The sequence below is a fragment of the Oncorhynchus keta genome, chromosome 8, assembly GCF_023373465.1.
Source record: "Oncorhynchus keta strain PuntledgeMale-10-30-2019 chromosome 8, Oket_V2, whole genome shotgun sequence".
NCBI classification, from domain to species: domain Eukaryota; kingdom Metazoa; phylum Chordata; class Actinopteri; order Salmoniformes; family Salmonidae; genus Oncorhynchus; species Oncorhynchus keta.
This window is the reverse complement of record NC_068428.1, coordinates 20,674,977-20,702,453: the sequence shown is the minus strand read 5'-3', so window position 1 is coordinate 20,702,453 and position 27,477 is coordinate 20,674,977. Positions and strand designations below refer to the sequence as shown.

At 44.6% G+C, this 27,477-nt stretch overlaps 1 protein-coding gene across 2 annotated transcripts in view; it reads right to left on the bottom strand.

The window, feature by feature from the left end:
* LOC118386980 (centrosomal protein of 170 kDa protein B-like) overlaps positions 1 to 26,642 on the bottom strand; it is a 29,219-nt gene extending 2,577 nt beyond the window's left edge. The window contains exons 1-19 of one of the 2 annotated variants that reach the window (XM_035775047.2): positions 26,305 to 26,642; positions 24,118 to 24,255; positions 14,153 to 14,242; positions 12,941 to 13,019; positions 12,740 to 12,798; positions 12,481 to 12,592; positions 10,943 to 11,047; positions 10,244 to 10,771; positions 8,866 to 10,142; positions 8,333 to 8,521; positions 7,819 to 7,927; positions 5,951 to 7,729; positions 2,076 to 2,334; positions 1,757 to 1,928; positions 1,466 to 1,504; positions 738 to 875; positions 397 to 485; positions 181 to 274; positions 13 to 64 (exon numbers count right to left, since the gene is read on the bottom strand). In XM_035775047.2, coding sequence (XP_035630940.1) covers positions 13 to 64; positions 181 to 274; positions 397 to 485; positions 738 to 875; positions 1,466 to 1,504; positions 1,757 to 1,928; positions 2,076 to 2,334; positions 5,951 to 7,729; positions 7,819 to 7,927; positions 8,333 to 8,521; positions 8,866 to 10,142; positions 10,244 to 10,771; positions 10,943 to 11,047; positions 12,481 to 12,592; positions 12,740 to 12,798; positions 12,941 to 13,019; positions 14,153 to 14,242; positions 24,118 to 24,222 — 5,275 coding nt within the window. In that variant the 5' untranslated portion in view covers positions 24,223 to 24,255; positions 26,305 to 26,642. The remainder of the gene's footprint in view (positions 1 to 12; positions 65 to 180; positions 275 to 396; positions 486 to 737; positions 876 to 1,465; positions 1,505 to 1,756; positions 1,929 to 2,075; positions 2,335 to 5,950; positions 7,730 to 7,818; positions 7,928 to 8,332; positions 8,522 to 8,865; positions 10,143 to 10,243; positions 10,772 to 10,942; positions 11,048 to 12,480; positions 12,593 to 12,739; positions 12,799 to 12,940; positions 13,020 to 14,152; positions 14,243 to 24,117; positions 24,256 to 26,304) is intronic. The other variant, XM_035775048.2, reaches the window with a different exon arrangement.
* Positions 26,643 to 27,477: the final 835 nt, after the last annotated feature.

Genomic DNA, 27,477 nt, shown 5'->3' with positions numbered 1-27,477 from the left:
TGTAACTCTTACTTTCTAGTTGTTTCTGTACTCTTCTCAGCTCGTTCAGGATGGAGGAGATTTCCTGTGAGAGTAGAAATAAAAGGATGACAATGAAACATTTCCCCATATATAATGACCTCAATTTTACACCAAAATGTCTACCAATGTAAGATGTGTGGCTGGCTAAAAATGTTGTACCTTATTTGATGTTTTTAGGATGGGTACTTCATTTTCAGCATTGATCTTCGCTTCAATCTCCTCCCAGGCCTCAGTCTTATTGTGGAATAAAACCCTGATGGAAAAAAGACTAAGTATAATCTAACTGAGCCAAGCAGAGATGAAATAATGGATTAGCTCTTTTCTATTTAACAGAAACACAAGGTGAGAGCTCTGAGGTACATCAAGTTCCCTTACTTCATTTTCTCAGCCAGCTGTTCTGTGTTCTCCCGAATGGCCTGAGAGAGCTGAGAAACAGGGTTCAACATCAGATTGTCCAAAATCACCTGGAGGGAGAAAATGGCGGACGTCAAACACTCAAGTATTCCCAAAGTAGTTTCACCCTCCTAAATATACTTTAGTCTAATTCCCAGCAGACCAAAACTAACTGCAACAGATCCTTTTGTGTAGCCTGAGGGCCAGTTTGTTTATGCATGAGCCAGCTTTGCTATTTGTTATATTCCTAGGTTTCCAAATCATTGATAGGTAGTGAAAGTACTATTCTAAAAGGGACAAACAAGTGTTAACAGGAAAGTGACCTCTTCACGGTTCCACCGTGGCTTAGAGCTTGGGTCTTGGTCATTCATGTTAGGATCCAGGTCCATGACAGCGGTAGAACCTGGCGATAGTAGAACCTTCTGGTAGTTTAAGCTGGCTTCAGGGATATGTTGGACCAGCTGGAAAGAGAATAGAATCAGTGCATGGTCCGCCCTTTCTGAACAACTGACATGACCATGACTACTGAGGGAGTCAGTGCCTCAAGGCCTTCTACTGTACTTCAAGGGCACAGCGAGAATAAGAAGTAAGAATATCTTTGTTTTACTGTCCTAGAGAAAAATCAACAGAGTGACTAGTGCTTTGTGATCACATGCTCCAAGGCAACATGCAGGGGTGAGAGCAGTTGAACTGTGAGCAGTGAATTTTAGTTTTGCTGGGATACAAGCCGGAACAAAGTTACATTAGTGAAATGTGAAAATGTGCCTGTTACAGTGAGAGTTGCAGTGAAAGTCTGTAGTGAGACAGTGGCAGGCAGGTTTTATGTTCCTGAAAAGCTGTCACCATATAAGGTCCTTAGAAACATAGAACATCCCAGTGTCATAAAATATAAGAATCTGTAGCTTGACAATCCAACAAAATACCAGTGTTTGGATTAGTGATGATAGCATGACTTGTGTGAGAGCACGGAGGTGAAGGGAAAGAAATAGAAACCGTTGCAGGACAGCGAGAGACAGAGAGAGAGACTGTCTAAAGTATCTGAGGTGTGCACCTGAGATGGGAGGACCCCTCGCAAAGATGTATATGGCCTCTGTACAGTAGAGAACAGAGACATGCTCATGAGAATCTAAGACATGATAAGGGATCCTTTGCACTTGTCACTGAGCCTGTACAGAATATTGATGTAAAATATTTAGTGGCACATTGGTTTAAAAAAAAAAAATCCCATAGGCTGCAGTGCCATTGTATTATGCATTGGAACATTACAACAGGATGGAAATAATGTGAGGTACAGGCCAGAAGGGCATATTTGAAGTGCATTATGGGTAGTGGGCGGGCACACCTCTTCCCGGCTAGAGATGGGGATGGTGGAGGCGGGCCCGGGTGTGTTGGGTGCAGAGCTGGGGGAGGGGTTTGTGCCCATTCCAGAGGAACTCTGGGAGTCCCCGTCACCCGCCACTTCATGGATCTCACGGGCCAGAATGGCAAGGTCCTTGGCCAAGTCCTGACTGAGTCTGGGAAGACACAAACACAAGTCACGACCATTTAAAAAAATACATACGTACAGAATGCATGTTCCACAGCTTTCAATCATGAGGCTCGGTAAGTGGTTTCAGGTGATACACAGTCAACCCATAGTTAGTGTCATTATGTCACCCTACTTTGCTATCTCGGCGCTGTGTGTGGTCCAGTTCTGGTAGTGGTCAGTCTCATTCTGGACTTCGTCCTCCTCAGTCTCCAGTGAGCCGGACTTGGAACGAGCGACTGCTGCTACTGCAGCCTTCTCCTTCTGAGCCCGGGGGGTCTGTGTGGCAGCAGACGTGTGGGAGGAGCGTTTGTGTTTGGGGGTTCCAGAGCTGGCCTCATATTCCTCCTCAGATGTGGAGGTATAGTCTGAACCTTTCTGCCTTCGACGGGAACCTACCAGAAAACAGCACAGTTCATTTGACCAACCTCATTGGTTCATTTGACCAACCTCATTAAATTACAGGATTATTCCTCCCAGAAAAAATAAAATAGTACACTCTAAATAAATTCTCAGATAGGAAGATCGTAACAGTAGACTAGTCATTCACATTAACAACATTATTCATTGCCAGACCCTTGGGATTACTCCACAATATTGATACTGATACATAAGTACGTAATACACCATCTACAGTGCATTCGAAAAGTATTCAGACCTTTTACTCAGTACTTTGTTGAAGCACTTTTGGCAGTGATTTCAACTTTGAGTCTTCTTGGGTATGATGCCACAAGCTTGGCACACCTGTATTTGGGGAGTTTCTACCATTTCTTCTCTGTAGATCCTCTCAAGCTCTGTCAGGTTGGATGGGGAGCGTCGCTGCACAGTTCTTTTCAGATCACTCCAGAGATGTTCGATTGAGTTCAAGTTCAGGCTCTGGCTGGGCCACTCAAGAACAATCAGAGACTTGTCCTGAAGCCACTCCTTTGTTATCTTGGCTGTGTGCTTAGGGTTGTTGTCTTGTTGGAAGGTGAACCTTCACACCAGTCTGAGGACCTGAGTGCTCTGGAGCAGGTTTTCATCCAGGATCTCTCAGTACATTGCTCTATTCATCTTTCCCTCGATCCTGACTCGTCTCCCAGTCCTTGCCACTGAAAAACATCCCCACAGCATGATGCTGCCACCACCATGCTTCACCGTAGGGATGATGCCAGGTTTCTTCCAGATGTGACCCTTGGCATTCTGGCCAAAGAGTTCAATTTTTTTTATCAGACCAGAGAATCTTGTTTCTCATTGTCTCAGAGTCCTTTAGGTTCCTTTTGGCAAACTCCAAGCAGGCTGTTTTGCCTTTTACTGAGGAGTGGCCTCTGTCTGGCCGCTATGCCATACGGGCCTGATTGGTGGAGTGCTGCAGTGATGGTTGTCCTTCTGGAAGGTTCTGCCATCTCCACAGAGAACCTCTGGAGCTCTGTCAGAGTGACCATCAGGTTCTTGGTCACCTCCCTGACCAAGGCCCTTTTCCCCCGATTGCCCAGTTTGGCCGGGCGGCCAATTCTAGGAAGAGTCTTAGTTGTTCCAAACCTCATCCATTTAAGAATGATGGAGGCCACTGTGTTCTTGGGGACCTTTAATGCTGCAGAAATGTTTTGGTACCCTTCCCCAGATCTGTGAATCGACATAATCCTGTCTCGGAGCGACCACACGGTTACTCAACACCGCACCTTAGAGGGTACTGCCCTGTATACATAACATGGAATCACTGGTCACTTTAATAATGTTTACATACTGCTTTACTCATTTCATTTGTACTGTATTCTATTCTACTGTATTTTAGTCAATGCCACTCCGACATTGCTCCTCCTAATATTTATATATTTTTTAAGACATTAAGACTCATGTCAATGAGGTATTTCTGTTTTCTATTTTTAGTAAATATGCAAAAAAATATACACTGCTCAAAAAAATGAAGGGAACACTAAAATAACACATCCTAGATCTGAATGAATGAAATATTATTATTAAATACTTTTTTCTTTACATAGTTGAATGTGCTGACAACAAAATCACACAAAAATTATCAATGGAAATCAAATTTATCAACCCATGGAGGTCTGGATTTGGAGTCACACTCAAAATTAAAGTGGAAAACCACACTACAGGCTGATCCAACTTTGATGTAATGTCCTTAAAACAAGTCAAAATGAGGCTCAGTAGTGTGTGTGGCCTCCACGTGCCTGTATGACCTCCCTACAAAGCCTGGGCATGCTCCTGATGAGGTGGCGGATGGTCTCCTGAGGGATCTCCTCCCAGACCTGGACTAAAGCATCCGCCAACTCCTGGACAGTCTGTGGTGCAACGTGGCGTTGGTGGATGGAGTGAGACATGATGTCCCAGATGTGCTCAATTGGATTCAGGTCTGGGGAACGGGCGGGCCAGTCCATAGGATCAATGCCTTCCTCTTGCAGGAACTGCTGACACACTCCAGCCACATGAGGTCTAGCATTGTCTTGCATTAGGAGGAACCCAGGGCCAACGGCACCAGCATATGGTCTCACAAGGTGTCTGAGGATCTCATCTCGGTACCTAATGGCAGTCAGGCTACCTCTGGCGAGCACATGGAGGGCTGTGCGGCACCCCAAAGAAATGCCACCCCACACCAGGACTGACCCACCGCCAAACCGGTCATGCTGGAGGATGTTGCAGGCATCAGAACATTCTCCAAGGCGTCTCCAGACTGTCACGTCTGTCACATGTGCTCAGTGTGAACCTGCTTTCATCTGTGAAGAGCATAGGGCGCCAGTGGCGAATTTGCCAATCTTGGTGTTCTCTGGCAAATTAAAAACGTCCTGCACGGTGTTGGGCTGAAAGCACAACCTCCACCTGTGGACGTCGGGCCCTCATACCACCCTCATGGAGTCTGTTTCTGACCGTTTGAGCAGACACATGCACTTTTGCGGCCTGATGGAGGTCATTTTGCAGGGCTCTAGCAGTGCTCCTCCTGCTCCTCCTTGCACAAAGGCGGAGGTAGCGGTCCTGCTGCTGGGTTGTTGCCCTCCTACCGCCTCCTCCACGTCTCCTGATGTACTGGCCTGTCTCCTGGTAGCGCCTCCACGCTCTGGACACTACGCTGACAGTCACAGCAAACCTTCTTGCCACAGCTCGCATTGATGTGCCATCCTGGATAAGCTGCACTACCTGAGCCACTTGTGTGGTTTGTAGACTCCGTCTCATGCTGCCACTAGAGTGAAAGCACCGCCAGCATTCAAGTGACCAAAACATCAGCCAGGAAGCATAGGAACTGAGAAGTGGTCTGTGGTTATCACCTGCAGAACCACTCCTTTATTGGGGGTGTCTTGCTAATAGCCTATAATTTCCACCTGTTGTCTATTCCATTTGCACAACAGCATGTGAAATTTATTGTCAATCAGTGTTGCTTCCTAAGTGGACAGTTTGACTTCACAGAAGTGTGATTGACTTGGAGTTACATTGTGTTGTTTAAGTGTTCCCTTTATTTTTTTGAGCAGTGTATATATATAAAAAAAACAGTTTTTCACTTTGTCATTATCGGGTATTGTGTGTAAATTGAGGAAAAAAAATATTTACCTATTTTAGGATAAGGCTATAAGTAACAAAATGTGGAATAATTGAAGTGGTCTGAATAGTTTCAGAATGCACTGTATGCATAATATGGGTCCAATTCTGTTTAACAATAATTTACATGCACATCAAAAAATAGCTGTGTGATGATGTACGGTCAGGAGCTATGTTTCTATGGAAACGGCAGCAGGCAACAGAGGGCATCATCACACTGCTTCGTAGCGAATACACTGAGTTCCTACAGGACAAGCCACAATACAGCATACCCGCATGCATCTCACCAAGGACAATGAGTCACATTCACTATGAAGGGTGGAAAAGGTCAGTTCAACTCAGTGTCAGGCTCTGTTTCAATAATCTGATGACAGAGTATATTACCTTTAAATCATGATTTACAGTTCAGGATAAAAAAAATGTGTTCTCTGCAGTACTTTGAGCAAGTTACTTGATGGGAACTGTGACTATAATACTCACTGGTTGTGCTGGAGTATTTAGCCCCGTTGGAGCGTGTGCGGGTGAGGAGCTGCTTCACGGGGGCTCCGACCCCTCTTGTGGCCCCCTGCTTGGCCCCTGTTTCACCCACTGATGTCTTCCTGATAGGCCCAGTTGATTCTGCACTCCTGTTGGAGAAGACAGGCCGGGTTGTAGGGGTCGTAGTGGAGGACTCGTTGTCACTAGGCGTAGTGAAGGAGCCTGTTCTCTTCCTGGGCATGGCCAAGATGTCCAGTCTGGAGAGGAGCTTCTTCCCATCAGCAGACACCTTGCTAGAGGCACCAATGTGGTCTGAGTTCTGGGACCCCCGGTCTGTCTCAGTTCCCTCGTTGTCAGAAGTCTCTCCCAGACGTGCCCTGCGCAGCATGGATGCCCGGGTGGGCCTTGGTGCTGACAGGCTGTTGGAGCGGATCAGTGCCTGCTGTGCTGCACTCTTGGCGGTCTTCCCATTGTCCTCTTTCTGTAGGGGCGCTATGAGCTTCTTGTTACGGCTGGTGGGGCGGGGACCGGTGTCATGGTCAGAGGCAGTGTCAGGCCAGTGCTGACCAGAACCCTGCTGGCCCTCTGATAGGTCCAGGGAGCCACGGTTCCCCACGCTGCGCCGCATCTGGAAGCGCTTGGCCTGCTCGGCCTTGCTGCTGGAGTTATCACTGCCTGCCACGTGGCTGCGGCGTTTCTCTGACAGACGCTCGCGGGCCGTGGGCTGGCGGTGGCCCTTCCCCTGGACAGATTGACTGGAGGAAGATCTCTCCTTCTGGAAGCCACCGACGGTCATCTTCTTCTTAGGGCCTGTGGTGACAGGGGTGTTCTTGTTGCTGACCAGGCTGACGGTGCTGGCTGTATCCACATCTGATTCCCCAGACAGAGAGTCGTCCATGTGACTGGAGGAGCCTCCTCTCTTAGAGCTGCGTCCGGAGCCTGAGGAAGGGAACGTGACCTCCAGAGAGGAGAGAACAGCGTCTGCTTCTTCCCTGAGGAAGGGCTGTGGGTCCTGGGTCGTCTCTCTCTGCTCCATGTCCCTCAAGGTGGGGTGACTGGAGATGTGCGGGAGCCTCTTGATCTGGACATCATCACTGGGTCGCTCCTTGGTGAAACTCTCCTGCCTGACGAACGAGGAGGACCCCAGGATGTCTTTACTGGGGTCTTTAGAGTCTTTGTCCTGCTGGGAGTGGAGGTTGGGGGCTGAGTTGTTAGGCTTTACGCCCGACCTACGGGGCTCGTGGCTGCTCAGGTGCCTGATGAGGATGGTGGTGGGGGAGGTTTTGGCAGGGGTGTCTCGCCCCCTCTCAGGCCCCTGAGAAAGAATAGGGCTTCGGGCCAGGTCCGGCTTGCCTGAGCTGCCATCCTCAGACCCAATGTAAAAGGAGGTGGACTTGGTAGACTGAGTCGGAGACAGCTTATCTTGACCCTTATACTGAGGTCCAGTGTCCCCGGGCGAGGTAGCGCCACTCTTCCTCCCTTGGCTCTTCCTGGTCCTCTCCAGCAAAGAGCCATCGTCAGAGCGGCTGGCGTCACTCAGGCTGTCTGGGTCTACATCCTCCTGGACACAAAGACTCTGAGTGTTGTCCTGATGCCGGGGTGCACCACTACTCCTCTCCAGGGTGGGTTCAGGACCTGGGTAGATCAGGATGCTGGGGTTGAGGCTCTCTGGCTTGTCTCTGTCTCCAGGTGGAACCTGGGGAAGCAGCCTCCTGGTCCTACAACTCTGGCTACCCTCTAACTCAGAGTTATCCATGCTGTGGCTAGGTATCAACTGCACATCTAGGAAAGAGAAACATTTTAATTCATGCTTTTTTCTGTTTTCTCACATAAGTTCTGAGCAGAGCGGTCAGTGGTTGCAGATATCTCACCTCCCTCTGCAAATTCCCCTTGAGGTGGAGTAGAGCTGTCTGCCAGACTGGCCCAGCGAGAAACCCACTTAGGCCCCTCCTCCTGTGCTGCATTGTTAGCAGACTGCACCTGAAACAGTGGAGGAAACGATAAGGGGTTGCATTTTTTAAATTTTACCTTTATTTAACTAGGAAAGTCAGTTAAGAACAAATTCTTATTTTCAATGATGGCCTAGGAACAGTGGGTTAACTGCCTGTTCAAGGGCAGAACGACAGATGTGTACCTTGTCAGCTCGGGGATTTGAACTTGCAACCTTCCAGTTACTAGTCCAACGCTCTAACCACTAGGCTACCCTGCCACCCGCATACAACTACACAGAGCACAATGTTGAAGGATAACTATCATTTCAATCTCCTTCCATTGTAAGGAGCCAAAGGGAGGCAGGACAAATAATTAACGTGCATAGGTTTGGGGTGGAACATGCAAATGTATTAGATCCCTTATTTCTCCAGTAGCGTAGGACGGTAATGTTACCTGGATGGGGCCTGAGGGGGCCCCACTGAGGGTGGCTGGGTTAAAGCCATGCATAGAAACTGCTGCCATTTGATCCACAGTACTATCATCACTAGGCCGGAGCATTGCCAGCTCGTCTTTGCCATCATTAATGATGGGTCTATACACTCCGGCACCACTGTACTCTGGTGAGTCGAGGACCCCAAACACCTGTCAGGGAGGGACAGAGCATGCATGAAGTGGGTAGGAGAAGAGATTGGACAATGGGACTTTGCAAAAGGGGAAGAAGGAAGGCTGGGTTGGGAGGGGGTACTGGGTAGGGGGAGGATGTTCAAAGCATGCGTCCGTCAAGGTATTGTCATCAAGGCATTATATGGTTTATTGTAGAATTATACCACTTGTTAGAATCATAGCATTTAATGTCAGAATCCAAAAAGCTACCATACAATAATTACACGCATGTGAAAAGATCCACCATCAACCCCAAAAAATAATGGTGGTGGCAGAGACTTTAAAAATGAAGAATGAGTACCCTCTGGCTACTACAATCTCACCTGGTTGATCATGTTGCGTGCCTCCTCCACCTCTTTGTCCTGGGACTCTGTTTCGATAGTGTATGTGCCGGCATCACTCAGACTGTCCTCTTCCTCGTTTCTCACCACCCTGGAGGCTTTAGGGTCCACCCCACGCAACCCCAGACCCAGGGGCATCTGAGGGGGCAAGGAGTGGGCTGGGGAGGCAGTCTGGACAGGGCTGCGGGAGGGAGGGTGGGAGATGGCTAGGACTGGGGAATGAGGGGCAGGAGTTGGAGAGTAGGAACGTGGCGCAGTGGGTTGCAAGGGGGTGGAGGGATAGGAGACGGAGGAAGGGGGGTCTAAGGGGGATGGAATGTGGGTGCGAGAGGGTGACATCACCATCATCGGGGGAGCGGACATGGGAGGAGGAGACGTCTTATCCCTGGTGGGAGACAAGGCTCTGTGGACTGTATCTTTCATCAGGAACTCTGCTGCAAACTCCTGGGCTAGCTTGGTCTTCTTCCCCACACTGCCAAACGGCTTGATGGTGATGCCAGAGGAGGTGCGAGAGGAAGGCCCAGAACCGGAGGAAGAGGAGGCACTGCCTCCACTCAGGGGCTCCTCCGTCTTCTCTCTCTTCAGGGAGCTAGACCTCTGGGACCCGCCGTGGCCCTGACTCTTCAGAGGAACAGTCACCTGTTGGGTGGGAGGGATGTGGCCGTGCATGGAGTTTGGCCTCTCTCCACCCTTCCTCCGCTCCAGCTTGGCCTTGAGGGCGGAGTAAGAGTCTGCGTGGGCAGGATTGGCCGTGAAGGATTGCGAGCGTTTCTTGCGCGGGTTGTCGTCGAAGAACTCTATGATGAAGGCTTGCTGGGTGAGGGGCTCCTGGGGGCCGGGCTTAGAGGGACCCATGGTGGGGGAGCGAGCCTCAGGCGGGCTTTGAGACAGGGGCCTCTCAGGGGCCACAGGAGAAACTGGGGTCAGTTTGGGAGGGGAAAACTGAGGCTGAAGTAACCTTTGTGACGAAACAGACTGCTGCGACGGAACTGACAGGACTGTCTGGTGTGACTGGACTGACATAACTGACTGCTCAGACTGGATCAATTGGTGTGACTGGACTGTCTGCTGTGTCTGTTGTGACTTGACTAATTGGTATGACAGCACTGTCTGTTGTGACGGTTCCGACAGCTCAGACAGGGAAAGCTTTGACTGGATCGAATGTTGCGACTGGACCCGGTGGTGTGACTTGCTTCGCTTCCCTTTCCCTAAGACCGGGTCCTCAGAATCACTCTGGGTCCCATCGTCATGGTGGTGTCCTAGAAACAGAACCATTCAAACCGCAAATAAGGGACAGGGAACAAATAACCAACCCCTTACAGATTTCTATAAAAGATTTATCTAAAAGTACCCCTCTGACCTTTGAGGCTTTTGATGTTGACGGCCTGGTCACTCTTGACACTGTAAACATCGTCACACGTGGGACGTCTCCTCATCATTCTGACATCACTGTGCACCAACCAATCTACCACCTTGCACTCAGCTGACATCACCTCAGTGGGTGTGGTGGCCAGAGTTTTCCCGGATGCCTGCAGCTGCTGCTTCCTCTGGCGCGAGGAGAACTTGGTCACGTGGTCCCTGATCTTGATCTTGCCTGGCGTGCAGTCATCAAACTCTATGGTGAAGGAGGCGTGGCTCTGCACCACAGGGGGACTGGGTGTGGTGGGGGTGGGAGGGGCTTGTGCAGAGGGCGTGTCTGTGTCCTTGGTGGGGATCTCATGGAGCTCTGCCCCCAGGGACTTGGGATGCAGCTGGAACTCCTTGGTAGGGATCTCAAAGTAGCTAGGCTCCCGGTGGTAGGGGAAGATGGACTTGCCCTGATTGTCTTTGTACTCTAACAGGGAGCCATTCACCTCTGGATCTAAGCCTGAACCTTCCTCTGGAATCTCTGGAAACGGATAAAGCACCAATTAGCACCAACAAGCAAATTAAAGGACAACCACAAACCATGTTTTGTTAATCTCTATTCCCTAAAAAGGAACTGGAAACATTTTCACTTGAAATTTCCAAAGTTTTAAGAGTATTTGAGGGAAAGGACTTCTAGTAACGTGGGACCGACCTGGGTGACCCTCCTCTGGCCTGTGCTGTCCTTTGCCGGCCGCATCCTCCTCCCCCCACCACGAGGGCTGGCCATATAATGGGGTGGGTCGGGAGGTTGGAGCCTCTGAAAATGCACGGAAACACACAAACACGCACGCACACGTACGCAAGCACACACACACAGCCAAATGAGAGAGGAGTAATTTTTCGGAACTGCAGCAGTCATCCATCTACTATTGGTCCACTGGGAGTTTAGAGGAAGAATATTCAAGGTTTGTCTTTACCCCACTAGAATACATAAAATCACCAGACTGCAGGAAAATGATAGAATCCATCTCTAAGCTAGATACTATGGGAGCACTGGTAGAAAACCCAAATGAAGATAAAGTATGTTAGATATCACACCCTATGGATCTGTTCTTTCTTCAGTATCAGATTTATTTCACATACCCTATAATCATTCAACCCATGTTTCCACTCAGGGTTTCTTTTTATAACTTATGATGCTAATCAAGACAAGTGCTAACATCAGACACGCATAAGGCGTGTTATTTATGACACAGTATTTCATCCAGTGTGTCCAACTCATCCAGTGGAAGTCCTTTAGGCAGTGTTTATTCAGGGTTTTATCTGAGCACAGAGGCTGCCGTAAACAAGGCGATTAACTCTGTGTTGATTTGAGTGTGGATTCAGCTGTATTCCAGTCATTTATATGTATGTCATCACAGCATCGCAGGGCAAGCAAAATGTTTTTCAGGGGCAACACATCAGCAGGAGAGGGCACAACGCAGCCTATCCTGATAAAGCTGTTGAATCAGCGTCCACTAGTCAATAGGTAATGTTTATGGCTTCTTGGATGAAATGACCCCTCTGGCAGAGAGCTTGACAGGGGTATGCCAGTGTGAATAACATAGAGTAACATAGAGCAAATGTCAAGCAGGCAGTAAGTGCTGAACTGTGACTATGGGTGCTAAAGCTGTCACCATGGAGACGTTATGTGACCAAATGCAGCCGCCAGAGGGGGAGAGGGTGGCAGAGAGAGGGATGGAGGGCGAGGGAGGGAGGGGGTGACAAAGAGGGGGAGGGGAACATGTTCTGACTGAAAGAGGTTGAGCTGATGCTGACATCATAGTAAAAGGACAGGGACGTTTTCATTTTCTTTAGAGGAGCAAAGCAAGGCTAAAATACTCATGATCCTCACACACCATACCATTCCAGGTATTAGTGAGTCACAATTGATAAGCAGAATGATCAAACCTATTCAATCTAGGATATTCAGCCAAGTTAAACAGCTGTGTCATTAAGCAGTGGCATGATGAAGCGAAAGCAAGCAAGGTCATGTATAACGTCGCATGGTGACCCAATTCCCAGAGTTGTCCTGAGCTCAAAGATAATATCAAAGCATGTAGCTATCCAAACAGGTATATCAATATGAGCACTACATGTTCCTAGACCCCCCCCAGTAGGCGATGAGCTTTGTTGAGAGAGAAAAATATACAAAGGGAATATATGGTGGAATAGCATTTAAACAGGTTTGAAGCCTTCACTAACACTTACCTTGAGACAGAGATTTCCTTTCTGTCTTCTCTAGCTTGGACTCCAGGTGCTCAGCCATCTTCCCCTCTGAGGCCTTCAGACCCATCTGCAGCTGGCTGGTGTATTTCTCATGCTGAAACAGTAGGAGGCACAACACAACTCAAGTTGCCAAAGAGAGTAAAGTGAATTGATGGTAGACTAGAACTGTCTGAAAAGCTAGTCCAGGTTAGGGTTTAGTGTTTTATTATAGTTGATGTTAGCATTAGCATAGAAAGCTGACCTTGAGTGCCTCCTCTGGGACTTTGTGTTGGCTCCTTTCTAGGATGTACACATGGGAATGTAAATACTAGGTTAAGGCAATAGCCAATCACATCACAGACAAACATTTCAATGAAATTCCAACGCTGATGTTGATATAGGTCATTATGCATAAATGGCACAAGAATGATGCATTTATGACATGCGTGAGGAAAAAGGATATCATATCCGAAGCGAATGACATCAGACAGTTTGAGGGTGATGTAGGTTTGGTCTGGGATCCTCAGGTCATTCACAAAGGTCTAGAGGGGAACACAACATAGTTGGTTGTTACTGTAAACTGGAGATACTGGATGAAGAATGAAGACAACAGTCTCCATGAGGTACTGGGATAGACACTGTGCACCACTCACCTTCAACAATCAACACAAGAGCAAGAGTGTCAGTGATATTTCAGTCCAGTACAGATGAATAACTGTATGGTTAAGGCCAGGGAAACATAGTGGCAAAGCCCACTGTACCACATAGAAAGAGAAAACAACTGGAGATGATGTAATGATGCATGATAGATATTTTTTATTGTCACATACACCAGATGGGTGCAGTGAAATAGGTTGTTTTACAGGGTCAGTCATAGTGGTACAGCACCCCTGGAGCAAATTCGGGGGGAAATGCCTTGCTCAAGGTCACATCAACACATTTTTCACCTTGTTGGCTCGGGTATTCAAACCAGCAACCTTTCGGTTACGGGCCCAACGCTCTAACCACTAGGCAGCCTGCCGTCCCAGGTAGTTACAGACAATTAGATACAGGCCCTTAGCCTAACTGTAGCGCAGTGCTAGTTGGACATGATCGATCCAGTCCAGTGAAAGCTACTTGGAATGTTTCCACCTACTACGGAGGGAAGTCTGCATCAACAGCAAAACAAATGGCTCTCTGAAATATCTAACAGCTAGCCTCCCGCTCCGAACCAAATGTTTCCCATCTCACAGCACTATCTGGAGGCCTTTACCATTTAAAAGGAAAATATTTTCTTGACTGTTCAGTAAAACGGCCTCAGCAACACTTTTGGACCGCAGTTGTCATGTATGTAATCATAACAAGCAAAGACACAGCATTTACATTATTACTGCACAGTAGCCTACGTTTCAGCGGACAGAAAAGCAGAAACGATCTTCATAGGACAGAGATTAAACCTGCTTCTTTTAGCTAGCAGTAACTTACATATGTAAAAGAGATAAGTACCATTAAGTGCTTGCTTAAGCTGGTTATCTACGATGCCAGGCTTAGAACTACTTAATAGAATACTGAAACATATAGGGCCTTTTTGATATAATTGTCTTTGTGTATAGTAAGAGAGGGGAGTCCTTGTACCAAAGACAGAAAGGAAAACCATTTCAACTTTTCCCCGCCCCTCCCTCCCGTGGATACTCACTCCATTGAGGCTGCCCAGGTCCTTGACCAGGTGCTCATTTGTAGCAGGGTTGTAGTTGATGACGGCGTGCTGCTTGTCCACACTTCGAGACTGAAAGAGATAAGAGAGAACCATGGATGGTTACTTAAAGAGTAGGTTTACTTCACCCATGCCCTACAATTATAATCTGTTTTCAAATAATGCAATACTACATGAATAAGTACCATTATTACATATATAGGACAGTGACTGGAATTCCTCACAATTACTGATACAATTTGCAAGACTATTTTTAATACTCAGCAATATCTCCATTACTCGTATGAAGTAAGCAACATGTCAATACTGTGTATGATACTCAATACTCTCATGCTTGGAAGTTTATGGGTACAGGTACATATGTACAATAGTTATTCTGCACTTGATTCAGTCCCTATTGGAACCAATGGAACTGAACCAAGTGCAAACTTGGGCCAAGAAGCTATGTAGCTCAACTACATGTGAGGGAAAGACTTAATTCAATACGAGCTACATTCAATACAGTTCACCATTAACACGCCTCATCAAACAAAGCCACGTGGCATCCATTTCACCACACATGTTTTATTTTGTTTGTGAGACTTGACTATGCAGAGTTAGAGTACTCTCGCAACCATAGACCCATTTAAGGATAAATAATTCAATTATACCGTACTATCTAAAAGCCTTGTCGCATTCTGTGTCTTTGTCTCAGGAATGCGAGAGATGCATGCCCAACAGGCCTCTACAGAGGTAAGTGAACTGGAGGATGACTCACTAGACATGGCTGGCTTATTTCATCATTTCTTTTTTTTGTATTTGTATTTTTGTAATAGTATTGCACCGTTAGACACATTAACATTTCACTGCACCCGCTTTAACATCAGCTAATCTGTGGACGCGACAAATAAACGCTGATTTGATTTACATGTAGATAATGAATGGTATCTCGTGGTATTTGGTGAATTGTATGAATGGTGAGCAAAATATATTCTACATTCACATCCTCCTACTAACAATTGTGCCTGAACAGAACGTCCTCATAATGAAAACCGGTGATTACCAGCGACTGAGCTCTCTCGCTCCTATTTACCTACTCCAGCATGACACTTCAAACAGGGCCAGCCATACAGCGATCTCTCATCACAGGACTTTCTGTTGAAATTCATGTCTTTATTCATCCCTCCCTCCATTATACGGACTCACATGCCAACTTGAATGTGAACAACAAAGGTCAGACCCTAGGAGGTGCCTGGCTGTGCAGCATGCACTAATGCAATGGCAAGCTTTGTCTTGATAGTCACTCATAAAGAGCAGTGTTTCTCAATACATTTCCCACCAACAAACCAAGTTCACGAGTACAGTACTAAACAGTGGGCCAAGTCAGTTGATAAAGATATCCCTACTATGATGCGTGATAAGCCTAGACAGTGGAAGGAAAAGGGAAATGCTACATTGGGGTCTCTTCCAGGAAGTGAAATGGGTCAGAGACAAACTCAACCCCCTCATGACAGGAGTCATTCTCCAGACAAGTATCCAGAGAGCTTCGGACAGTGACCTGAAGCATTCTGCCAAGCCAAGTTGCTGGGTTAGTTGCAAAAATCACTGTTAAACATAGTGATGAAAGACTTAGTGACACTGAAGCCTGATACAATAGACAAAGGATGGTAGTCATGATCCACCTCAGATATGGGCCCCTTAAGACTGAACTAAATACTCTATGGCAGTCATGGCACTAAAATGGCTAAGGGTCCACAATAGCAGTCTGTTAAAACTGTATCACAACTGCCCGTGATTGGGAGTCCCATAGGGTGGCGCACAATTGGTCCAGAGTCGTCTGGGTTTGGCCAGGGTAGGCCCTCATTGTAAATATGAATTTGTTCTTAACTGACTTGCCTAGTTAAATAAAATAAACATGAAATAAAACAGTACCTTTTTGAACACACATTGTATCTGATTTTAATTAATTATAAAATCATGACAAATAATCCAGTGAAATAAAATGGTGTAGCTGCACCAGTGTGTCATATATTCAAAACAGTGTTTTGAGCAACACAATAACATCATTGTTGCCAGATGTATGAGGTAGCTTTCACCTCTAAACAAAAAGGGGGGTGATGAATAGTGCTGGCCTCAGTCACAGACACTGCTGTGCCTCGGTAGGTAGGACAAAGGCCTATTATCTGTGGCCAACAATATGGAGGGGGTGTAAATTACACACAACATGGGGAAGAGAAGGCCTTTCTCTGCTACAGAGGGGTCCTGGAGGATGAGAAGACTTTAAGTGCAGGTATGGAGAAAGATATGGATGGCAACAATGTTTCACAATACAAGCTGGGTTTAGATACAAAGAGCAGGTGACGAAGCATTAGTCCTATAACACAATATTATACTGGGATAGCAACAGGCCCACCATTCGCTGTGTGAGGAAAAAGTCCACCTCAGCTGTTGCTATAGGCAACGGCTGGCCAGATCAGAGGAAGCTGCAGGGCTGACAGCTCTGCATCGTTGGGATCTACAAACTGGTGTCACGGCAACTGCCAGGGACTATATACTTTGTATCTAAACCCAGCTTGTATTGTGAAAAATTGTTGCCATCCATATCTTTATATACACTGCTCAAAAAAAGAAAGGGAACACTAAAATAACACATCCTAGATCTGAATGAATGAAATATTCTGATTAAATACTTTTTTCTTTACATATTTGAATGTGCTGACAACAAAATCACACAAAAATGATCAATGGAAATCAAATTTATCAACCCATGGAGGTCTGGATTTGGAGTCACACTCAAAATTAAAGTGGAAAATGTCCTTAAAACAAGTCACAATGAGGCTCAGTAGTGTGTGTGGCCTCCACGTGCCTGTATGACCTCCCTACAACGCCTGGGCATGCTTCTGATGAGGTGGCGGATGGTCTCCTGAGGGATCTCCTCCCAGACCTGGACTAAAGCATCCGCCAACTCCTGGACAGTCTGAGGTGCAACTGGTTGGTGGATGGAGCGAGACATGATGTCCCAGATGTGCTCAATTGGATTCAGGTCTGGGGAACGGGCGGGCCAGTCCATAGCATCAATGCCTTCCTATTGCAGGAACTGCTGACACACTCCAGCCACATGAGGTCTAGCATTGTCTTGCATTAGGAGGAACCCAGGACCAACCACACCAGCATATGGTCTCACAAGGGGTCTGAGGAACTCATATCGGTACCTAATGGCAGTCAGGCTACCTCTGGCGAGCACATGGAGGGCTGTGCGGCCCCCCAAAGAAATGTCATCACACACCATGTCTGACCAACCGCCAAACCGGTCATGCTGGAGGATGTTGCAGGCAGCAGGACGTTCTCCACGGCGTCTCCAGACTGTCACATGTGCTCAGTGTGAACCTGCTTTCATCTGTGAAGAGCACAGGGCGCCAGTGGCGAATTTGCCAATCTTGGTGTTCTCTGGTAAATGCCAAACGTCCTGCACGGTGTTGGGCTGTAAGCAGAACCCCCACCTGTGGACGTCGGACCCTCATACCACCCTCATGGAGTCTGTTTCTGACCGTTTGAGCAGACACATGCACATTTGTGGCCTGCTGGAGATCATTTTGCAGGGCTCTGGCAGTGCTCCTCCTTGCACAAAGGCGGAAGTAGCGGTCCTGCTGCTGGGTTGTTGCCCTCCTACGGCCTCCTCCACGTCTCCTGATGTACTGGCCTGTCTCCTGGTAGCGCCTCCATGCTCTGGACACTACGCTGACAGACACAGCAAACCTTCTTGCCACATCTCGCATTGATGTGCCATCCTGGATGAGCTGCACTACCTGAGCCACTTGTGTGGGTTGTAAGACTCTGTCTCATGCTGCCACTAGAGTGAAAGCACCGCCAGCATTCAAAAGTGACCAAAACATCAGCCAGGAAGCATAGGAACTGAGAAGTGGTCTGTGGTCCCCACCTGCAGAACCACTCCTTTATTGGGGGTGTCTTGCTAAATGCCTATAATTTCCACCTGTTGTCTATTCCATTTGCACAACAGCATGTGACATTTATTATTTATTGTCAATCAGTGTTGCTTCCTAAGTGGACAGTTCGATTTCACAGAAGTGTGATTGACTTGGAGTTACATTGTGTTGTTTAAGTGTTCCCTTTATTTTTTTGAGCAGTGTATATATATATATATATATATATATATATATATATATATACAGTGGAGAGAACAAGTATTTGATACACTGCCAATTTTGCAGGTTTTCCTACTTACAAAGCATGTAGAGGTCTGTAATTTTTATCATAGGTACACTTCAACTGTGAGAGACGGAATCTAAAACAAAAATCACAGTTGAAGTGTACCTATGATAAAAATGACAGACCTCTACATGCTTTGTAAGTAGGAAAACCTGAAAAATAGGCAGTGTATCAAATACTTGTTCTCCCCACTGTATGTATATATACTGTGCTCTAATGGCCTCTTTTTCACTGCAGTTCTGGTTCAAGACAACTGGATGACTGGCTAATCTTTCTAAAGGTGTCTTTAGAAAGATTAACCAGAGTGTATCTTTTGTATTGAAATCCAGGGGTTGATTTTTGGAATATCCAGGGCTGAGGCTTTGACTGACAAAAGCCTGACACATATAATAGAAAAGCCAATAAAAAAAAAGCGTCTATTTCAAAGTCCAGTCGTGTCTTTCACAGTACAGTGAAATGGGACATCAATCTGGCTATAAATAGCAGTATGTAAATAAAACTGTTGCTGTTCCACCCACATATCAATAAGGTAGTGATCTCCAGCCGACAGACAGAGCACTAGCCCTAACCGGACGACAACCAATTTCGACATACAGTACACCATCTCATTAAACATCCCAACACAAGAGTCCTTTGTTGAGAGGCGTATGCTTCCTGATTTCTGTGATGCTTGATGTCCATTTCCCCTTCTTCCTGCCCCTTCCTACAGTATGGTAGTCAATCAGATTGTTCTAAAAAAGGTTTTACCATAACACAGCCCATGCACCCATTATTTTAGAGTGCCTTCAGAAAGTATTCACACCCCTTATCTTTTTCAAAATTGTGTTTGGTTACAGCATTTGAAAATAAATTAACTTTTTTTTATTTATTTTTTATTACTGGCCTACACACAATACCCCATAATGTCAAAGTGGAATTATGGTTTTTGAAATGTATTAACATTTATTCAAAATGAAAAGCTGAAATGTCTTGAGTCAATAAGTATTCAACCCCTTTGTTATGGCAAATTTGAAATATGTTCAGGAGGTAAATTAGGCTTAAAGCTGCAATATGTAACTTTTTCAAATTCACATAGACAAGTGAGTTATAGATCTGTCAGTCTCATTGAAAGCAAGTCTAGCAAGCTGTAGATCTGTTCTATTTGCTATTTCTATGCTTCCTATTCTTAAGTTTTGTTTTTGCATCTTATACTTTTGGTTTTGTACACGAGCTTAAAACAGCTGAAAATACAATATTTTAGGTTACTGAAAGGATTTTTTTTTTTTTACAGCGGTTTAGATGGTACAATGATTCTCTACACTGTATTCTCTATTGTTTGTTTAGTCACATAAACTGAAATTAGGCGAACTATTTGAATTTTACCAATCAGGAAATGGCAGAGGTATTTCTGCATATTGTAGCTTTAACAAGTCACATAAGTTGCATAAACCCACACATACAATTAACGGTAAGGTCCCTTCGTCGAGCAGTGAATTTCAAAAAACAGATTCAACCACAAAGGGAGGTTTTCCAATGCCTGGCAAGAATGGCACCTATTGGTAGATACATTATTTTTAAAGCAGACATGGAATATTTATTTGAGCATGGTGAAGTTACTAATTAGACTTTGGATGCTGTATCAATAAACCCAGTCACAACAAAGATACAGGCGCCCATCCTAACTCAGTCGCCAAAGAGGAAGGAAACCAACCGTTCATGGATTTAAAATAGTTACAGAGATTAATGGCTCTGATAGTTTTCTCCTATCATTGTAGTTACTCCACAATACTGTACAGAATAAAAAATATTCCAAAACATGCATCTAAATTAATACTGAAAAACATGTGGCTAAGAAATGAGCTTTTTGTCTTGAATAAAAAGTGATATGTTTGGGGCAAATCCAATACAACACATTACTGAGTACCACTTCATATTTTCAAGCATAGCGGTGGCTGCATCATGTTATGGTAATGCTTGTAATTGTTAAGGACTGGAGAGTTTCAGGATAAAAAATAAATGGAATGGAGCTAAGCACAAGAAATAAATCCTAGAGGAATCATCACTGGGAGATTAATGCACCTTTCAGCAGGACAATAACCTGAAACACAAGGCCAAATCTTCACTGGAAATGCTTACCAAGAAGACAGTGAATATTCCTGAGTGGCCAAGTTACAGTTTTGACTTAAATCTACTTGAAAACTATGGCAAGGCCTACAAATGGTTGTCTAGCGATGATCAACAAACAATTTGACAGAGCTTGAAGAATTTTGAAAAGAATAATGGGCAAATGTTGCATAATCCAGGTGTGGAAATCTCATAGAAACTCTCCAAGAAAGTCTCAGAGCTGTAATCGCTGCCAAAGTTGTTTCTACAAAGTATTGACTCAGGGATGTAAATACAGTTGAAGTTGGAAGTTTACAAACACTTAGGTTGTAGTCATTAAAACTCGTTTTTCAACCATTCCACAAATTTCTTGTTAACAAACTATAATTTCGGCAAGTCGGTTAGGACATCTACTTTGTCCATGACACAAGTAATTTTTCCAACAATTGTTTACAGACAGATCATTTCACTTATAATTCACTGTATCACAATTCCAGTGGGTCAGAAGTTTACATACACTAACTTGACAGTGCCCTTAACCAGTTTGGAAAATTCCAGAAAATTATGTCATGGCTTTAGAAGCTTCTGATAGGCTAATTGACATAATTTGAGTCAATTGGAGGTGTACCTGTGGATGTATTTCATGGCCTACATTCAAACCCAGTGCCTCTTTACTTGACATCATGGGAAAATCAAAAGAAATCAGCCAAGACCTCAGAAAAGAATTGTAGACCTCCACACCTCCACAGTCTGGTCCATCCTTGGGAGCAATTTCCAAACGCCTGAAGGTACCAAATTCATCTTTACAAATAATAGTACGCAAGTATATACACCATGGGACCAGGCAGCCGTCATACCGCTCAGGAAGGAGACGCGTTCTGTCTCCTAGAGATGAACGTACTTGGGTGCGAAAAGGGCAAATCAATCTCAGAACAACAGAAAAGGACCATGTGAAGATGCTGGAGGAAACTGTTACAAAAGTATCTATATCCACAATGAAACGAGTCCTATATCGACATAACCTGAAAGGCCGCTCAGCAAGGAAGAAGCCACTGCTCCAAAACCGCCATAAAACAGCCAGACTACGGTTTGCAACTGCACATGGGGACAAATATCATACTTTTTGGAGAAATGTCCTCTAGTCTGATGAAACAAAAATATAACTGTTTGGCCATAATGACCATCGTTATGTTTGGAGGAAAAAGGGGGATGCTTGCAAGCTGAAGAACACCATCCCAACCCTGAAGCACGGGGGGTGGCAGCATCATGTTGTGGGGGTGCTTTGCTGCAGGAGGGACTGGTGCACTTCACAAAATAGATGGCATCATGAGGTAGGAAAATGATGTTGATATATTGAAGCAACATCTCAAGTCATCATTCAGGAAACTTGCTCGCAAATGGGTCTTCCAAATGGACAATGACCCCAAGCATACTTACAAAGTTGTGGCAAAATGGTTTAAGGACAACAAAGTCAAGGTATTGGAGTGACCATTACAAAGCCCTGACCTCAATCCCATAGAACATTTGTGGGCAGAACTGAAAAAGCGTGTGCGAGCAAGGAGGCCTACAAACTTGACTCAGTTACACCAGCTCTGTCAGGAGGAATGGGACAAAATTCACCAAACTTATTGTGGGAAGCTTGTGGAAGGCTACCCGAAATGTTTGACCCAAGTTAAACAATTTAAAGGCAATGCTACCAAATACTAATTGAGTTTATGTACACTTTTTACCCACTAGGAATGTGATGAAAGAATTAAATGCTGAAATAAATAATTCTCTCTACTATTATTCTGATATTTAACATTCTTAAAATAAAGTGGTGATCCTAACTCACCTAAAACAGGGAATTTTTACTGGGATTATATGTCAGGAATTTTGAAAAACTGAATTTAAATATATTTGGCTAAGGTGTATGTAAACTTCAGACTTCTACTGTACATATGTAAATGACATATTTCTGTATTTCATTTTCAATATATTTGCTAAAATGTCTAGAGACATGTTTTCACTTTGTCATTATGGAGTATTGTGAGTAGATGGGTGATATCAAAATAAATGTAATCCATTTTTAATTCAGGCTATAACACAACAACATGTTGAATAAATCATGCGGTATGAATCCTGAAGGCACTGCATGTGATGATGTGAGGGGACTGGGTGAATTTGGAGAATTTTACATTTTTCAAGAACTTTAAACAGCTTTATGCTGCAATCTAGTGAGATAATCATTATGCCGAATTCTATGTAAAAAAATAAATAAAAATAAAACTATTTTTCTGCCTAGGTTCACTAAGCATACCCAGTTGCCTGTTTACATTGAATTTTAATGAGGGTGTCATTCTGACTTTTGTAAATCACACATCTCAATATTCTACACTAACATTAGTAGGATATTACATCCAAATTACAACACAGTACATCATCAATACAGACACATATCATAGCATCATAATTACAAATATAATGATATTATCATAAGGTACCTGATTACATTTAAATCAAGTATTTTTCTGCATATCTAAGCACACCTCTTGAGGTGTCTGTATCCACCTGACTGGTGGTTGTTCATTTAAAGAAACTAAATATGCTTCTCTGCTAAAATCAGGTTCAAAGATTGAAAGGAATGTGAGTCTTATTTAGTACATTTAGTAATTACTTCCTTTTCTATAGTCTAGCAACCTTGCCAGATAGTTAGACAAACTACTCTAAATTGATTGATAGCCTGAAATGGCTTGGTAGCTAATTATGAGGTTGGGAGATTGGGAACCTATCTAGCTGGCTAGCTAAAGCCATCTTCATAAAATGGCTAGAATCTAGCAAACAAACATTTTTGTTTTATTTATTTATCAAGAAGGAATGAATAGACTACATAGCTTGATATAATTAATGTACAAAAATACCTCCTGTGACTCCTGCCCATGACAGGCAGCTAAAATGTAAATCAAATGCTGTGTGTCACTCTACACTCTCTCTTCTCCTCCACTGACAACACTGCACGTACTCGAGTATCTAGCATCCTGCCTTACTCAGGAGAATAGGGGGGATACTCTTTGCCTGGTCCAGTCAGTGCCCCCTCCACAAAATACTGCAGACAGATCTTTTGATTAATAATTTTGATAAAACATGGGCTTGAAAATTAAATGGATTGAGAAACACTGGTCTATGCTACTGCACTGTACAAACACAAACGCAGGTCAAAGATTGTTTTTCCTCCAGACAGCAAACTTTGACATGATGGGATAATAACTGAGCATGCATTCTGAGGGAGGATAGCTAGAGACATCTTCTGACTTTTGAGTAATTTGTTGTCTTTCATGCTACACAGAGGAAAGAGACAGTTGCTAAGGAGGGCTGAAGAGGGTTGTCTGACTGGGTGGACTACTCACTGTTCAAAGGGCACAACTACCAGAAGCCTTATCTACTGCCCTGCTTTACTTCAGCCACAGACATCATCTCTGAATGATCTTAGTAGTCACCATGTTTTACACACAGAGCTCTCCTCTTCCTCATGAAGAGGACCACAGAGAATACAATACCAGCAGACAATGTTGTCTCTAGTTATCTGTGCCTGAGGATAAAAGTATGCATTTGATTAGAGTAACATAAACAATCAAGCCTTTAAGAAGGTCTTCAGTTGAGGGCAGGGTCACATCGCCTACCTGCAGCATGAATTCACAGTCCTCCCGGCCCACAAAGATCATCTCCCGTGGGAGGCGGTGGCGGGTGCCAGAGCTGCTGACCAGGAACCATGATGTCACGCTCATCTTTACAGGCCCCCTAGGAAACCCCTTTGCATCCTGGGACACACAGGGGATAAATAAAGTAAGTCAGAGTAGGACACAACGATGGCCATAACCATCGGTCCACAGACCAATTGTCCCTTAAAATATGCAAAAACTTTTTTTCCATCATAAAAGGGATACATTGGACAGATCTCTCCATTACATAGACATTTTGTGGAACATATTGATTGTTTACATTTATTGTTCCATTGTTTTGGTGGTAACACACACAGTGCTGCACACTGCCAAGCCTTGTAGATACCGCTACATCAGCAAATAAAGTTCAAATACAGTTCAACGATGGCTAGATCATTTCAGAGCACTTCATCCACAACCAACAAACAATAAATAGCTGATTTCAATGCTTTTTCTGTCAATATACATTGTACATCCATCAGCTCACTGTAGGCCTAGCTAGATATGTATATATATGAGGGAGCAGGACAACAATTGATTGACCTGTTATTTGACTTCACTGGCTAATGAAACATTCCCAAAATGCTATGCAGGATGCTGATTCACAGGAAATGACATGAGAAAGGGTGGTGGTATTGGTATCATTGAAAAATCAATGGCAGACATGCTTGGGTGGAAACATGACTGTGAGCCTATTTTTAAATGACACCATAAGTAATAATTCGGTGAGCATGATCAGTAACTACTGTCTGTGTGCCCTTTGTATTGGTTCAATGTCACCAACAGAAAACGGTACTGTGGCTAGGGCTGTGGTGAACGTAAGCCCACAGCCCCCTGGGTAGAAGTCAGATCTGATATGACACAGGGCGCTTTGGTACTGGTGCCAAGGGATGTGAAACTGAGATGGGCCAAGATGCTACATGTTGTATCAAAAACACTCAAACCACACCCTTGACCAGGGATGGCCAGTCCTCTCCTGGAGAGCTACTGGGTGTTCAGGCTTTTGTTCCAGCCCTGTTCTAACACACCTGATTTCACTCATCAGCTGTTCATCAGGACCTTGATTAGCTGAATCAGGTGTGTTAGATCAGGGGTGTTAATACTGCTAGGAGGAGATCGCAATACCGCACAGCCATTTCACTGAGGAATAAATGGGTCTTTGATAGCAGCAAACAGCATCAGATGCCTTGTAAACTTAATGAGAGCCTACAGGATGTCCATTAATGGACATATATGGTGTTGCTCTGACACCAAGACAAAGATACTATAGGCCCTAAAAGACACCCAAAACCATATATACTGTATATATACAAAATAACAATGTAGGCCTATATGGTGATAAGTAAGCTATTATTAGTATGTTATAAGCGTTATCCTATTGACTAGCACATGTTAGGCCTATCTCAAATGGAAACAATAAAACATATTTGTAAGCAAATATATTATATTTCATATTTCATACACATTTGATTCATTATTCATACTGAGAATACGATTCCCATCAATTTTCACATTCCATTACAGGCCAGTGTCAGCAGGCTATAGGGTGCACGTGATTCAACACGTTCGTATGTAGGCCCTACTTGAAACATACAGGCTAATTGAATCACCGTCCCGGTTACATTCAAGCTCAACCTAAATGTGTTCTTGAGGCAACCCGTTTATCCAATACGAAGGACAGTGAAAATTCAATCCAAAGCATTTAATTTGAGAAATCAGATAGCGCAGCTGTGGTCCCGAATGCATCAGGGAGAAGCCGAGACGACTGGATGATAATGATGATGCTATGTCTGGTTTATATGCCTAGCCCTATTGCTATTTCACATAGGCTACTACGATACACTGTATTGATATTTACACATCCTATATAGGGCGCTATAGCATAATATAAGCAGAGGGTGCCACTGTCGGAAATGCCATGGACAGAATTATTGGATACAATGTAACATAAAAAATGCGTGTTAAACGCCAATACTAGTCTGTAGCAGGCTGCTGGCCCATTCATGGAAGCACGGACGAGCTAGATCTTTCTCCTTTTAACCCCAAGTATATCCGCGCCGACAACATCAAAGATAGCCCTTGGCTACTGGCATCATAAACCAACGTAATTCTCTACTACAGAAATCCTTGCCCAGTCATGCGACCTACCTACAATATTCCAGATGCTGCTCCACACCAGAAAGCAACAAACGATGTCACCACCAAATAGACAGCAACAGCCTTGGCGCAATCCCTTGACAGTTTGTGGTCAAATGTGGCTTGAAATCATTGTCGTAACGCGGGTCCAGGTGAATAACATGCGAACTTCGGGTGGGGATATTGATGCTGCTGTTATGGCATTTCTGTCTGTCACGGAGGGTCGCGGACCGTGGACCAGCGCCGCCTCCAAGCTCTCGGCAGGTTGTTGACGCAACACCACCAGAGGCGAATATCAAACGCTGCTTTATCGGGTGGTGCACCTGCTGTAATGAAGGCCAAATACAGGAATTTAGCTATGTCTATCTCAAATAAATATTATCAAGCGATGTTGAGGATTCCTGTGAAAATAGCATTGCATATAGAAAACATGTTTTTTAAACATTTATTATTCAAGTGAGGGACATTGGTCACTTTCTGTGATGTCGTCAAGTCTTTTGTTTCCTTTATAATACATTAATATTGTAGTGTAGACTAACAGCACATTTGGAGATGCTGACATGATTTCAAATGTTGCACGTGTTATTATTACGGATATTGACTGCACGTAGGCCAAAAGGGTATGCTTTCTCATCCCATCCAAACTGTCAGGTTCGGCTAGGCTACATGTCTTTACCACGCCCTTTTGGGTGGCCTGTAAATCCACGCGCCCGTATTTATGTAGTAGCCAACAGTCGGCTATTCATTCGATGTGGTTGCTGAAAGCAAATCACAACTTTAGAAACTGTTCATAGTTATTTTTCCGCTGTAACCTCTAGCGCAAAAATCCGTAAGAACTACCAACATCAAAACAACATTAATGCGTGTTATTTTGATGCTGCTGCACGCATTAATGTTGTTTTGATGCTGCTGCACGCATTAATGTTGTTTTAATGCTGCTGCACGCATTAATGTTGTTTTAATGCTGCTGCACGCATTAATGTTGTTTTGATGCTGCTGCACGCATTAATGTTGTTTTGATGCTGCTATACGCATTAATGTTGTTTTGATGCTGCTGCACACATGTTGTTTTGATGCTGCTGCACACATGAATGTTGTTTTGATGCTGCTGCACGCATTAATGTTGTTTTGATGCTGCTACACAAATTAATGTTGTTTTGATGCTGCTGCACACATGTTGTTTTG